This window comes from Triticum aestivum, chromosome 1B (genome assembly GCF_018294505.1).
Source record: "Triticum aestivum cultivar Chinese Spring chromosome 1B, IWGSC CS RefSeq v2.1, whole genome shotgun sequence".
NCBI classification, from domain to species: Eukaryota; Viridiplantae; Streptophyta; class Magnoliopsida; order Poales; family Poaceae; genus Triticum; species Triticum aestivum.
Window position 1 is genome coordinate 138,149,054 of NC_057795.1, and position 14,830 is coordinate 138,163,883.

The 14,830-nt window shown below is 51.9% G+C and overlaps 1 protein-coding gene across 1 annotated transcript; it reads left to right on the top strand.

The window, feature by feature from the left end:
• The first annotated feature begins 554 nt into the window (after window positions 1-554).
• LOC123112068 (probable 4-hydroxy-tetrahydrodipicolinate reductase 1, chloroplastic) lies at window positions 555-14,591 on the top strand. The gene is made up of 8 exons (XM_044532991.1): window positions 555-893; window positions 2,757-2,994; window positions 3,361-3,494; window positions 3,564-3,638; window positions 5,166-5,267; window positions 13,550-13,659; window positions 14,061-14,148; window positions 14,240-14,591. Exons 1-8 carry the CDS (start codon window positions 684-686, stop codon window positions 14,306-14,308), a joined length of 1,026 nt encoding a protein of 341 aa, XP_044388926.1. The 5' UTR covers window positions 555-683; the 3' UTR covers window positions 14,309-14,591.
• The last annotated feature ends 239 nt before the right edge of the window (window positions 14,592-14,830 follow it).

The window sequence follows — 14,830 nt, forward strand, 5'->3', positions numbered from 1 at the left end:
ATAAGTGACATACACAAATGAGATACCATATTAAAATAAAGGACGTGGACCCATTAGGGTCTTGAGCCATACTTATTTGCTAGGGGTATGTGGTATTTTCTCTCTCCAGTTGTAACGCATGGGGTCTTGAGTCACGCTCTCCCCCTCCCCCTTCACCTTCCTGAACATCCCTCTAAGCATCTCCCTTCTTCAATGTAGATGATGACCCTGCATCTCCGACCCACACTAGTCAACCCTCTTCTTGCCTCTGCCTCGAAGAAGCTGCAACTCGCTGTGTTGTCCCCGTCTTCGGCGAGGACCCGGTTCGGCCTCGCCAGAGTCGACGCTCCTCGCTAGTGCTCGCCACGTTGTCGTTTTCGGTCTTGTCAAGAATCGACCGCCACAAGCGAAATTTTCAGGCACATAAGATTTAGCAAAGCCGTTTTTTAAATTCAGGGACTTCTTTTCCTCCAAATTTATGAACCAACGGTCCGTTTTATTACTCACACTCACAAAAAGAAAAAAAGAAAAGAAAAACATACAACGGACCCAAACGCAAGCGCCCATTCCACCCTGACCCCGAAAGGCTAAAACCCTAGACGAAAGCTCAGCGGCGCAGCACAGCCCAGCCGCCGCGCACCACGCTCTTCCCCCCTCCCCCTCCCCCGCCCTCCTCCGACCACCTTCTCCCGAAACGCACGGAGATGCTCTCCGCTGCCTTCGCTGTTCACCCCGCCGCCGTCGCGTCGCAGCGGCATTCGGTCCGCCAGCACCAGCAATTCTGCGCTCCAATCCGGACCGCGACGCCAAGGCGGCGGTTGCCAGTGGCGATGCTTTCGGTCACTAACGCCGTTGCCACCCAGAGCCGCGAGAGCTCCCCCGCGGCGCCTCGCAAGCTCTCTTTCCCGATACTGGTACGATTGCGGATTTGAGATTTAAGCCGTATTCATCACTGTTTAATTTTATTGTTATTTAGGTTCATGTGGCACTGCGTATTTGGATATCTTTTGTTGCTTCAGTTTTAAATCAATATATGCGTTGGTGGTTGCAGGACTGTTTCAGTTTGGTATACTTATTTAGTGAATCCATAAAATAAAAATAAAATCGATTGTTTAGCATATGGGTATGGCGATATGCAAACCTGACTAACGTGAGCCTCACGGTTTGGGCATACAGCATCATACATTTTGACGCGATGTTGGCAATGAGCTGACATGGACTAATTGTGAACCATACCGTTCATTTATTCCTGTGCAGAGTGACATTGCAAACACTTTTAGTGCTCCGATGGAGAAGGATAGGATCTGCCCGCTTGAAATCTTGAATTCATCAAGAACTTTGTTCTTTTAAAATTATTAAACTTGCGTCTATTGATTGCTATGTATGTTGGACTTGTGATTGTTTGCTTATGTGACACCGCACCTGTTATATTCTATTTTGAAATGGGCATGATCACCGTTGTATTCATTCTGCAACAGTCGCTTTAGCAAATTTAACCGAAGTTATATAGGTGTGGTCAGAGTTCCATAGGTACTCCAGGATAACAACACTGAGTGGATACCTGATATTCAATTAGTGGTACAGTTATTGAAAGCAGAAGAGACCAGTGTTTTAGCTGCAAAAAAAAAAGGAAAACCAGAATCAAGGCTTGGTGGGTTCCAGTTATAGAATTGGACTTCCATTTTGAGCCCATGAAAGTGTAGTCTCTCTGCCAGGTCTCTCGTGGAACTATTAAAAGGCAAGCTCGATAAAGCTGGTCAGCCCCTGCCTTCTCAGATATTACTTTGCAAACAAGAGCCTGAAGAACTATTCATACATGGAACATGTCTTTAGGGGCTAGCCACTTCACTGAAGTTGTCTGCTATGTACTACCTTCATTCCAAATTGGTTGAAGTTCTAGTTTGTCCTAAGTCAACATTTTTTAAGTTAGATCAAGTTTATAGAAAACTACATTAACACTTACAACACCAAAATAATTTCATTAGATTAGCCATGAACTATTTTCGTACTATATATATATGATTTTGTAAATGTCAGCATATTTTTCCATATAGTTGTTCAAACTTAAAGAAGTTTGACTTAAGACAAAGCTAGAACTTAAGGCCTCCTTTGGTTTAGATGAATTTTGTAGGAAAAATCCCTTTGGAGCCCTTTGGTTTGTAGGAACGGATTCCTATTCCTATGTAGGATAGGAACGAATCCTTCACATTTCAAAGGAAAAAAAAACATTAGCCTAGACCCATTGAAAAAGTTCCTCTCCTATGAATCAAGTGACATCTCTTTCCCTATAGGAGTTGAGATACATGTCATCTCATTTCCTATTTTTTTCCTATTCCTATCCTATGAACCAAAGGAGGCCTAAAGTAATTAGGAACGGAGGAAGTATAGTATAGAAATAACATCCCATTAACTAATTTCATAGTATAGCTCTATGTAAAGATGGACAAGTGAAACCACGAAACAGAAGCATGACCTGGTCGACGTTCAATTACTATGGTCAATGGATTGCATTAAGATCTTGTGGTTGCTGTTTTAACTTTTGTTGTTGCTTTCAACTTTTCATATTCAATATCCTAAATTATGTCTGCTTACTGAAATTCTCTTCCTTGATTAAAATCTTCTCTACTGACTCTAAGCTCTGGCATTATTGAGTTTATCCATTCAACATATCCCAATTACTTCCAGCATTTCAGTAAAGCAAAGTTGAATTGCTAATACGATACACATGGCAGGAGAAAGCATATATTATATTTGACCCAGTGCACTTATATTTATAGGTGAACAGCTGCACCGGGAAAATGGGGAAGTCTGTTGCTGAAGCAGCTGTGTCTGCTGGTCTTCAGTTAGTTCCGGTGTCATTCAGTGCAATAGAGGTTCCTGATGGAAAGCTCAACATCTGTGACAGAGATATTCATATTCATGATCCATCTGAAAGTGAACGTATTCTCCGTTCCATTGCTAAGGACTACCCAGATATGGTAGTTGTTGACTACACAGTGCCTGATGCTGTTAATGGTAAGCATATTAGTAATTTCTACTGGACAACTGAGTGTTTTTTTCCTTTAGATACAAATATAACACTGTAGACAATAGTTTATATTCCATTGTACTATTGTGAATTCATATACTTAATCCCTTGTGATGTCTAAAACGGTGTCTATTTACGAGCAGTGATGGTCAAAGTTGCCTATTAGAGACCATGCCCGTATCTAAAAACCCGTCTATTTACGAACTGAGGGATTCTTTTTGAATATTGAGGGATTATTTATTCATGGTTAGGCAAGCAATTTGTCTGCAATTCTGCCCATTGCTTGGATGTTCTTTGTTTGTACATTATTTGCTCCATGTTTTTGCTGCTATTGATCATGACTTGGCTTGCAGCCAATGCTGAACTTTACTGCAAACTTGGCTTGCCATTTGTAATGGGCACAACTGGTGGAAATAGGCAACTGTTGAACAAAACTGTGCAGGATGCGAATGTTTATGCTGTGATATCTCCACAAATGGGGAAGCAGGTATAATTATTTTCATGACCTGGTCAATGCATTGATCGTTCCCTTATTGACACTGTAACTTCTTATTAGGTTGTTGCTTTCCTTGCTGCCATGGAAATCATGGCAGAGAAATTCCCTGGTGCATTTGCAGGTTACAAACTAGAGGTATCCATTAATCTTCACAATAAAAAATCATGATTTCGTTCTGTATTCTCTGTTTTAACAAATTTTTGGTGTCGTCCTTGATTGCCATGGGTTGTGTTCATTATGGGCTCAGTACTTGTCATGATATGCAGAGTTATCCTTAGTTACATTATTAAGGAGTCGTGAGATGGTGCAGAGATGTTAACTTGACGTAGCAACTAGTAAAATATCTACAAGCCAATGTGGTGGAATATATATGAAAAGCTATTCTAACAGCAGCTGATCAGCTGACATGCCACAGTAATAAGGAGGGAAAGTAGCTACTGGATTGTCACTGGAAATTCGGAGCTAGGAGCAGGGGTATCTTTTATTAATTGGAAACAGTTTATATCCAGTATGTTAACAAATTTATCTTCTGACGCATGGTAAATATGTCGCCATTGTAAGTTGAAACACCTTGGGTATGTATACCTACTATCTTATCCGTTCTTGCTTCATCTAAAAGGGTTATTAACATTGACGGGGACAGGATTGCAAGCCTGCGAGATGCAAATGCACACAGACACAACTTCAGAACTGTTCTTTAAATTTTTATTAAATTTTGAACCACTTATCTATATTATTTATATGCACGAGTTTTGAAAGACCTGTGGGTTCTGTGATAGGTTCTCTTGTGTTTAAAACTCTGATGCAAGTTGAACTGAACATGTGAGCATGCAGGACTAATGCCACTGCCCACCATCACATCCCAGACACATACATCACAACTATTCTTCTCTGCTAGGAATAAAATAATGGACATCACACAGCTTTGCTGTCGTTTATTTAAATGACCAAAGTGCTCTGTCAGTTATGCTGTTTCTACTTTTTTATTATGCTTCCATCGCCTCTACATATGTTCTTAATGTCATTCACATAGATTTTACCAGCTTGTATGAATAAAGATATCCAATCCAATCGTTTGTTCCAAAAGTGGCACAAATCATTACTCTTGTGAATATGTGATTCGATGATGTCGGTCCGTTCATCATTGGACCATCACCTGTTGGATTTGGCACAAAAAGTTGGAATGAGAACTAATACTTATCTGTGGTCCAATTTGGCACAAGCAACTCTTATAAAGATGTGAATAGGTGATGGCGGTCCATTCATCTTTGGACCATCACTGGATTTGGCACAAAGAGTTGGGATGAGAACTAATAATTATCTGTGGTCTGATCTGGCCCAACCAATAACATAATGTTCTTAAACATGCGTGTTATTTTTTTTATTCCGTAGCGACGCAGGGCGTTGTGCTAATATATAAGTAACATACTTGTATGAATTAGAGAATATGATACTTTTCATTTAGTCCAAATGTCCTGTGTGGTGGTTTAATATTGTTCAGCCAGCAAGTGTAACTCAGATGATTAGAGATTTTCTTATTTGCCTCCATATATGAATACTGCTTTTCTTTCTTCTGAATGCCTAATTACATCATTTTTTGTTTCGTATCAGTGCTGACACCAATGACCCTTTTTTAAATATCAAACTAACACACTTCCATAGGTAATGGAGTCTCATCAAGCGACAAAATTGGATGTTTCTGGCACTGCCAAAGCTGTAATCTCTTGCTTTCAGAAGTTGGGTGTCTCATTCGACTTAGACGAGGTACCTTCAAGAACTTAAGAGAACTTTTCAAATTCAGCAAACCATCATCCTGCACTCCTTTTCAAGAAATCTTATCTCTGACTTTATTGATTTATGATTAGTTTTGAAGGGTTGCCATTTATGATCTATAAAATAGTTAAGATTTATGTATGCATCTCAAGTGCCATTTCAAAAGTCATCTACTTGGGCATTTGATCTAGTTTACCAGTTACCTGTCCCAGTGTCCCAGTTGGAACTTTACACACCACGTAATGCAAATTTCAGTCATAGATTATCATATTGAACAACAACCTGTTAACCTCCTAAGGAGTTTGGTGCTTTATTTAGACTTCATGTCACATTAAGTTCCAATTTGGCTCCCGTGCCCTGCTCCCGTGCTCCTCCTAGCCTAGCGCAGCACCTCCAACTAACCCCGCCGCTGGCGAGCACCCAGGTAGCCCTCCCTCCCCGCCCCCTCTCCCCTGCCATGGCGCCCCCGAGTGGCAGCTCCGGCGACCTCGACCTCGGCTTCGTGAGCCCGCGACGCTGAATGGACTCCGACAGTGAAGCCTCGACGCGGTCCTACAGTGACATGGCTCGGACCCCCCTTCTCCCGCCGAGCCCGCCTCCCACCGCGGCCACGTTGCCGTGACGCGCGGACCGTTCGCGCCCTCCCGGCGCGCCCCTGCCGCGTCCCGCTTGGGACCCTGTTCCGAGGTCCACCGCGTCCATGGCGCCCCGGTGGTGGATGCGGACGGCTTCCAGCTCCCGCGCCGCAGGAATCGACGTCGTGGCGCGTGGCGCGCCGCCGCCCGAGCTCCCAGCCGCAGGGCAGTCGCAGCCCGTCCCCGGAGCGACTGCCGGCCTCTGCTTCCGCTGCCTCGACCCGGGCCACCCTGTGCGCGACTGCCCCAACGACATCCGCTGCCGTCGCTGCCTCTACCCCGGCCATGGCTCGCGTGACTGCAGGAAGTACCACAAGGGTGTTCTGCGCGCTGCCCTCGCTGTTGTGGCTGCCCCCCTCTGTTTTTAAGGCGTTTGTGAAGCGTCGCTTAGGCGATGCCTTAGCGTCGGGGCGCCCTCTGGTGGCAAGGCGTCGAACCTGCCTTACACATCGTCGTAAAGCGTCCGCTTTAGATTCTAGGGCGTCTGAATCGTCCGCCTAGGCGCGTAGGGCGGCGCCTTGGGCCAGATCGGACGCCATGGGCTGCTTCCAGGCGGGAAAGAGTGGCCCATGCGGGAAGCTTTCGCTGGAAATTTTGGGCTCGCGCGCGAGTGCGAACAGGTATAAGGCGAAGGGCGGGACTGAGAGGATTGAACCAATCGTCCAATCCACCCGATAGGGTTTCCTTCTCTCCTCTCTGACCTTTGGCGGCGGCTCCTTCCTCTACAGCTCCGATCTGTGCCCCCCCTCGCCGGGCTTAGCTCTCCCTCCAACTCTGGCGCAATAGCAAGGTGTGGCTCCCGTTCTCATCTCACTTCTACCCCGGCCTCCTCTGAATTTTCTTCTACCCCTCCTAGTACTCTGTTTCTTCCTGCATTGTAGGTAGATCTGTAGATGTGCTTGGCTGCTTGCCTGCTCCTCTACATCTGTTTGCTCCCAAATCTGCTTCTCCATCCACAAGGCAGCAACCCCACCATCGATTCTCTCCTTCCCCATGCTTGTCTGCTTGCTCTAGTGATTTGGCTCTTCTCTCTTTGACGGTTGATTGGGTCTTTTCTCAATGTTGCTGCAGCAGCGAGGTGTCCCTGCTCTGATGGATCCTAGGAGAAGAGCTACATCAGATGATCCAGTTTGGAAGTATGGGTTTTGGCCAGATTTAGAGAGGAAAGATTTACTCCTGTGTACATTGTGTGGCAAGATAGTCCATGCTGGAGTGAGAAGGCTGAAGCAACACCTTTCTGGGGGTTGTAGTGATGCAGATATGTGTCCCAAGGCATCTACGGAGATTAGGATAGAGATGCGCAAATCCTTAAACACTAGAAAGTTTAAAGCTATGGAGCGATATATTGATGAGAAGGATGAAGCTGAAGTTCAAAGGCGCCTTTCTGTCATATACAGAAGATGATTTGAGGCCTATGATTTGGCAACAACTAATTATGTTAATGTTAGTTGTTAAATTTCCTAAATGGCTGCCATCTGTTATATATGTATGTACAATTTATGATGTCAATGCTAGTAGTTAAATCTCCTAATTGGCTGCCATCTATTATATATGTATGTGTCCAAGGCGTCGCCTCGCCTTATGCCTTACCACTTAGGCAGTGAGGCGCCCCCCAGCGCCTCGCCTCGCCTTACCGCCTTAAAAATACAGGCTGCCCCCTCCGTGCCGGCGCCGGAGCGCCGCGCTGCAACTCACCAACCCCACCAGCGCCTTCCGCCCCACCTGTCGACCCGGTACGCGTCATCCTGTCACATTTTGTGGAGATGGAGGAGGCCGAGGTGGTTCTTCGCCGTGGGATGGTCGTTTCAATCACCGGCACCGGACCGGTGGTCGCTCCTGGGGATGTCGAGGAGGTTTTGTACTCCTCCCTCCGCCTCCAGCCCAGCGACTTCACCATCCACGCGCACCACCCCGAGGATTTCCTCGTCATCCTCTCCACCCGCGAGCTCATGGACCGCCTTGCCGGCGACCACTTCATCAACGGGCCCGGGTTCACCCAGTCGATCCACCCTTGGAGCAAGCTTGCGCATGCCGTCGTCGACTCCCTTGACCTCAACGTCCAGCTGGAGCTCCGCGGCATCCCTGCGCAGGCTTGGCACCTGTCCACGGCAGAACACCTCCTCGGCAGCAGCTGCTGGATTGAGCGGCTCCACCCGAGCACGCGCTCCCGCGTTGATCTAGCCACCTTCCGGTTGACGGCGCGCACCCGCGACCCGGCTTCGATCCGCCGGGCGGCCACCCTCGAGATCGTGGAGTCTGTCCTCGCCCGCGACCATGGCCCGCCTACCATCCGCACCCTCGTCTACCCCGTGTCTATCTCGATCGTCAACGCTCCGGCTGGCCAAGTGGCTGCGCCCCCCTGCCCGCCACGGCCGCGACTGACGACGCACCGGGTGAGCACGATGGGGATGTTGGACGCGGGCACGACGCAAGCCGCAGCCGCAAGCGACGACGGACCTCCGGCTACCACGGTGGCCGCGCCGATGGCATAGCCGTCGACTGCACTGGCTGGAGCTCCCTCGTTCCCGCCCGCCGGGCTGATGGTGTCACTGTTGATGATGGCTGGGCTGCCTCCCGTCGCCGTACGGTCGATGCGGCGCCGTTGTCGAGGCGCCCTGGAAGCCGTACCATGGACCCCTGGCCTACTGCCAACGGGCAAAGCCGCCCTCGTCGCTTTTCCAAAAGGGGAAAGCGGGGCGGAAAGCGCCGGAAGGCGACAAGAGTGTCCAGTACCGCCAAAACTGCGCCCCTACGACTTCCCCGCCGTGTGGCCTCCCTGCGTGCCCCGACACGCGCGTCATGACGCCTGCTGGCTCTGGCTCTTTGGCTGTGCGCCTCAACACTACAACGCCAGCCAGGCCGGCCCCATCGTGCTGCGTGGATGACCTCGCCCATGCTGCGGCTGCTCCAGAAGTGGCCAATCCCAGCGCGCATGTGGATCGGGATGACTCCACGGACCGCCTATCGTTGGACAACGAGGTCCCAGAGTCACAGGCCTCGGTCCCCGTGCCTGATCCGCTCTTGGGGCAAAGCAGGGCCCCGCCTCCGCCCCCTCCTGCCCGCCCCGCGTCACCTGCTGACCGATCCACGGAGAGATCCCCCCGCTGGAGCCCACCCTGCATGCCGCCCGCGACCAAGCCCTTCTGGAGGACCCCGCCTATGGCGTGCTGATCAAGGACCCCGCCTCGGGCCCCCTCGCGGCCCAGCCCCCCACAGCCCAGCATGAGGCCCAGCATGCGAACCAGCCTGTCGAGGTGGGGCATGAGGCCCAACATGGCGCGCTCGTAGATGACGCCGCCCACGCGGCGTGCCCTGCTACTCCAAGCCCGGCCACGCGCTTCGCCTCGCCTCCCATCACGATGCGCCGGTCCCGCCCCCGTGCGGCCGCCATGACGACATGGACACTTGGCGACTTCCTCGCTGCGGCTACCAAGCGGATCGATGCTGCCCTCCCGACCCCTGGCAAGCGGCCTCGGAGATGCCCGCCCAACTTCTCCCCACGCCGCGGGCGATCGGCCTCGACCGCAGCTCACAAGTCTGTCGCCCCCCCACGGCCGAGCGCCGTGCCCAAGTCCACATTCTGTGCACCCTCGGTGTCATTGGTGTCAACCAGAGGATCACAACCGCTGAGATGAAGGCGTACGACGGCCTCTTTGCAGCGCCCATCCCCCTGTCGGTCCTATCGGCCATCGTCGCTTTGGTGGATCGCGAGCTCCCCGCCAATCCTGCCGTCACGCCAATCACCACGGTGATCGCGGGCAGCCCGATCGAGGCCTAGCTGCGCCCTCGTCCCCATGGAGCACAGCCCCAAAATCCTGATATGGAGCATGCGTGGCCTCAACGCGTGCGCACGGTCATACTGCTGTCAGGTCGCTTTGTAACCGCCAACGCATCCCTCGTCTGTTTGCAAGAAACTAAGATGGCTTTGATCTGCTCGTCGGCTGTCCTCGAAGCCCTCGGCTCGGAATTCGATGACTACGTGTACCTGCCCGCGCAAGGAACCCGTGGCGGCATCCTGTTGGCCTGGAAGAGTAGGGAGATAGTCATCACCGACCCCTATTCACCGCCAACGCCTTGACCGCCCGTGTTTCCACTCCCTTCGGCGCTCGCACACCGTGGTGGATCACCGTGGTCTACGGACCGCAGCCGGACGAGGCCAAGATCGCCTTCCTGCAGGAGCTCCGCGACATACGCATGGATTTCTCCGGGCCTTGGATGATTTGTGGGGATTTCAACCTCATATATCGCGAGGAAGATAAGAACAACGGGAATTTAAACCGAAGCATGATGGGTCGCCGCTACACGTGGTCAAACGAGCAGTCACCCCCGACACTGGTCCACCTTGACCGTGTCCTTTGCACCGCCGAGTGGGAGGAGTTGCATGGTGAATGCCACCTCCGTTGCCTCGCTCGGTCTCCGACCACAATCCCTTGCTGCTTGACTGCTCGCCGGTGCCGCGGCTCATCGCCGCTTCCGCTTCGAGGACTTCTGGATGCGCATAGACGGGTTCTATGACACCGTGGAGGCAGCTTGGCAATCCGTGAGCGACGCGGACCCCTTCCGCCGCCTCATGCTGCGCATGCAAGCAACCTCGCGTGGGCTCACAAGCTGGAGCGCCAAAACGGTGGGAAATGTGCGCCTAAAGCTTGCGATCTCTCGGGAGCTCCTCCTCAAGTTCGACACCGCGCAGGATCACAGAGTCTTGTCTCCCCACGAGGACTGGCTGCGCCGGCAAATCAAGGCCTCCTATCTCGGCCTCGCCGCGATCGAGCGAACTATTGCCCGGCAGCGCTCCCGCCTCGCCTCGCTCAAGGACGGGGAGGCCAACACGTCCTTCTTCCACCGACAATGCACGTATCGACGACAAAAGAGCAGGATCCACAACCTTGTGGTCGGCGGGCATGCGGTCACGGACCCATGCGACATGGCCGCCGCGACGCATGCATACTTCGACGGACTCCTGGGCTTTGCGCCACCCCGCGAGTGCGCTCTGGAGCTTGAGGCACTGATCACGCCAGTCAACTTGGACGACCTTGAGGCCCCCTTTGACGCCGAGGAGATATGGAACGCTGTTATGCACCTGCTCGCGCGCAAGGCCCCTGGTCCCGACAGATTCACCGCCGAGTTTCTTTGCGCATGTTGGCCCATAGTCCAACATGATTTCATTGCTGTCTTCCAGCAGCTTTACAAGCTGCGAGGGTGTGGATTCAGCTGCCTCAACTAGGCGCTCCTCATGCTACTCCCGAAACGCGCGGACGCCAGAGGCCTCGGCGACTACAGGCCCATAAGCCTCATCCACCTTGTTGCCAAGATCTTTGCCAAGGTCCTCTCGCTCCGCCTTGCGCCCAAGCTTAACGCTCTCGTCAGCACGAGCCAAAATGCGTTCATCCTGGGAAGAAGCTTGCATGACAACTTCGTCCTCGTACGACAGTCTGTGCACCTGCTACACCAGCTAGGCGCGCCGCGCTTTTTGCTGAAGCTGGACCTGACTCGTGCCTTCGACTCGATCAGCTGGTCGTTCCTCTTCGACGTCCTGCGCCAATATTGGTTTGGTGCCAGATTCCTGGGCTGGCTAGCGATCCTGCTTTCGTCGGCCAGCACCAAGGTGGTCTTGAACGGCGAACCAGGCCCGCCCATTTGGCACCGCCAAGGACTACGGCAAGGTGACCCCATGTCGCCCCAGCTCTTCGTTCTCGCGGTGGACACACTAGGCCGCCTGCTACGTCGCGCCACCGAGTTGCGCATCCTGCAACAGCTCCACCCCCGACGCACGATCCCATCTGTCTCGCTGTACGCGGACGATGTGGTCCTGTTTTGTCACCCCACGATGGGCGACACATCCGCCGTGAGGAGCATTCTGCAGCTCTTTGGGCGCGCCTCCGGCCTTCACGTCAACTTCTCGAAGAGCTCCGCCACCTTGATCCGAGGCGCCGGCCCTCGACCTGTTGGGATGCCCCATTGTCGCGATGCCGATCACATACTTCGGCATCTCGCTCACGCTGCGGCGACCCATTGCTGCCCAACTCCAGCCCGTCGTCGACAAGGCCGTTGGCATGCTACCCTGCTGGAAGGCGCACCTCATGAACAAGGCGAGCCGCCTCACGTTTGTCAAGGCGATCCTGGCAGCGATCCCTATCCATCAGCTGCTCGTGCTTGCCTCCCCTAAGAAGACCCTGAAGGCACTTGAGGAGGTCCAGCGAGGCTTTCTCTGGGCTGGGCGCGCGGAGGCTAACGGCGGCAATTGTCACATCAACTGGCAGCACGTCGCCAGGCCGATCTCTCTTGGCGGGCTGGGCGTCCGCGATCTGGCGCGCACAGGCCTCGCGCTCCGCACACGCACACGGTGGCTGTGGTTCAGCCGCACTGACCAAGGCAGGGCTTGGGCCGGGCTGGACCTGTAGTTCAGTGACGACGAGCGTGCATTCTTTTTTGCCTCTACCACCATGTCGGTTGGGAACGGCACACATGCCCTTTTTTGGGAGGACCGGTGGATTGATGGGCGCTCCGTCCGCGAGATTGCACCTCACCTTTACGCGTGCATCCCCAAACGTCGTCGTAAGCTCCGAACCGTGGCGGACGGCCTCCTTGCCATCCGGTGGGCGCAAGATATCCAGGGCGTCGTGGGAGTACAGGAGATTGGGCAGTACCTGCAGCTATGGCACAAGATCGAGCACACCACTCCGCGGAGCCAGACCGCCTAACCTGGAAGTGGAGCACGAACGGCACCTACTCCGCCAGATCTGCCTACCTCGCCACATTCCACGGCTCCATCGCCTGTGACGCGTGGAAGCTCACCTGCAAGTGCTTGGCGCCACCGCGTGTCAGGTTCTTCCATTGGCTAGCTCACCTGGATCGCTGCTGGACCGCTGACCGCCTTGCCCGCCGCGGCCTGCCGCACCTCGCGCGCTGCCCACTTTGCGACCAGGCGTCCGAGACTATGAACCACCTCCTCCTTGCCTGCCCCTTCGCCTGGCAGGCCTGGCACGAGGTGTTCAGTTGGCTCCGAGTCCCATGCCCCACGCCTGATCGAGAGCCATCTCTCAATGACTGGTGGCAATCCGCAAGGCAGCTCGCGCCCAAGCCCATGCGCAAAGGCCTGGCTTGTGCGGTCCTGCTAGTCCCTTGGATGCTTTGGAAGCACCGCAATGACTGCGTCTTCAACCATGGCCGCCCCTGGTTGCCGACCTGCTCGCAAAGATCAAGGAAGAGGCCGCCGCTGGCGCGTTAGGGCTGAGAGCCATCATCCCGCAAACCTGGGACGCCCATTGACTATCATCCCGAGCTGTAACCGCCTCCTGGGAGGATTGTAACTATTAAACCCTCTTCTTTTCAATACAATGAAACGCAAGCTCTTTTGCGTTTTCTCGAAAAATTAAGTTCCAATTTGCCTGAAAGTATCTTAGTTTGATTTAAGCCATGTCACATTGAGTTCCAATTGGCAAACCTGAAAGTATCTTAGTTTGATTTGGACAGTATATGAATTGTAGTTTTATCCAGTAGTCTTGAATGCGGTTGTTCATAAGCATACTTGGGTCTTTTGTTTCTAATGCAGCACAGCCATGAGCCATCTGAGCTTATGTGGAGAAAGATATGCTGTTTTGTATGGTTTTCTCACACTGGTTTGATGTTGTTGTGTAGGTAAACTTGGTTAGGGACCCCGAAGAGCAGCTTGCCATTGTTGGTGTCCCGGAAGAACATCTTGGAGGGCATGCATTTCACAATTACCATCTCACTTCGCCTGATGAAACGTGAGTTCTCTTTCAGAAGATGCGAATATGTTTTGACTTTGGGGACTTGTCTAGTTCGATGAACTGAAGTAATCACTATTATGTACGGAAGTACATGGCCCCACCCTGGCAGCTCCCAGTCAAGGGATAAGATCCCCATTCTCCCGGTTAGGTAGTTTATCCTTTAAATTGGGAATATCTCTTTATCTCGGGCCTTAAGCAAATTAGGGTATGCTTTCCTGGGTCGTTTAGCCCTCTATAGGAAGAGATGGCCCCTTGTGATGAAAAGCAAGCAATTGGAAGAATAGTTTTTCTGTCTTGCCTTCAGGGGAGAGCCCTTCCCCTACCTCCCTACAACCCTACCTAGTACACAGCAGCTTTGGTCTTCCGGTACATAACAATTGCCCCTGTTATTATTGCAGAGTGTCATTTGAGTTCCAGCACAATGTGTGTGGCCGTTCAATATACGCAGAGGGAACTGTTGATGCCGCCATGTTTCTCCACACAAAGGTCGGGATCGTTAATATGTGATTGCTTGAAATTTTTCTCCCTAGCGCTTTCTTGAGTCAGCTTGATGTTGACTGCTGCTTTGCTACTGCAGATACGATCTGGGGCGGACAAGAAATTATATGATATGATCGATGTCCTGAGAGAAGGCAACATGAGATGAGCAGGGGCATTTGTAGGGTTAGGAGGAGAGCTTATGCAGCAAAATTAGGTCACTGTCCAGATGCAGCATCTTTGCGTTGTAATTGGATCTTAGATTTGTTTTACTAGTTATATTAACTCTTATTTACTTCTCGGCGAAAAAAGGAGTCATTTGGACGAAATAAGGATGTTAACTTGGACTTGGGCCTCTGTTTGAGGCCAGAGCTAACTGTTGTTGTGGCAGGAATGATGGAAGGCAAATGCAGTACGAATAATTTGTGGAAGTTGAAATAGTTTGTTAATTATGGGTTGTGTGACATCGATGTGGAATTTTTTTTGAACGGAGCTTAACCCCTTTACATTAAAGAATAACGGAAATAAATCTGATCCAAAAGTTCAGGAGACGTGGAAAGAACGAAATTACTAGTTGAGGAGCGCTACCTGCAAAGGTTAGTCGGGGAGCGCTTGCGCTCCGCGCGCAAGCGCTCCGAGACTTTTTCGGGGCGCTCTGTGTCGCATGGAGGGGCACTCCTGTGATTTCTGG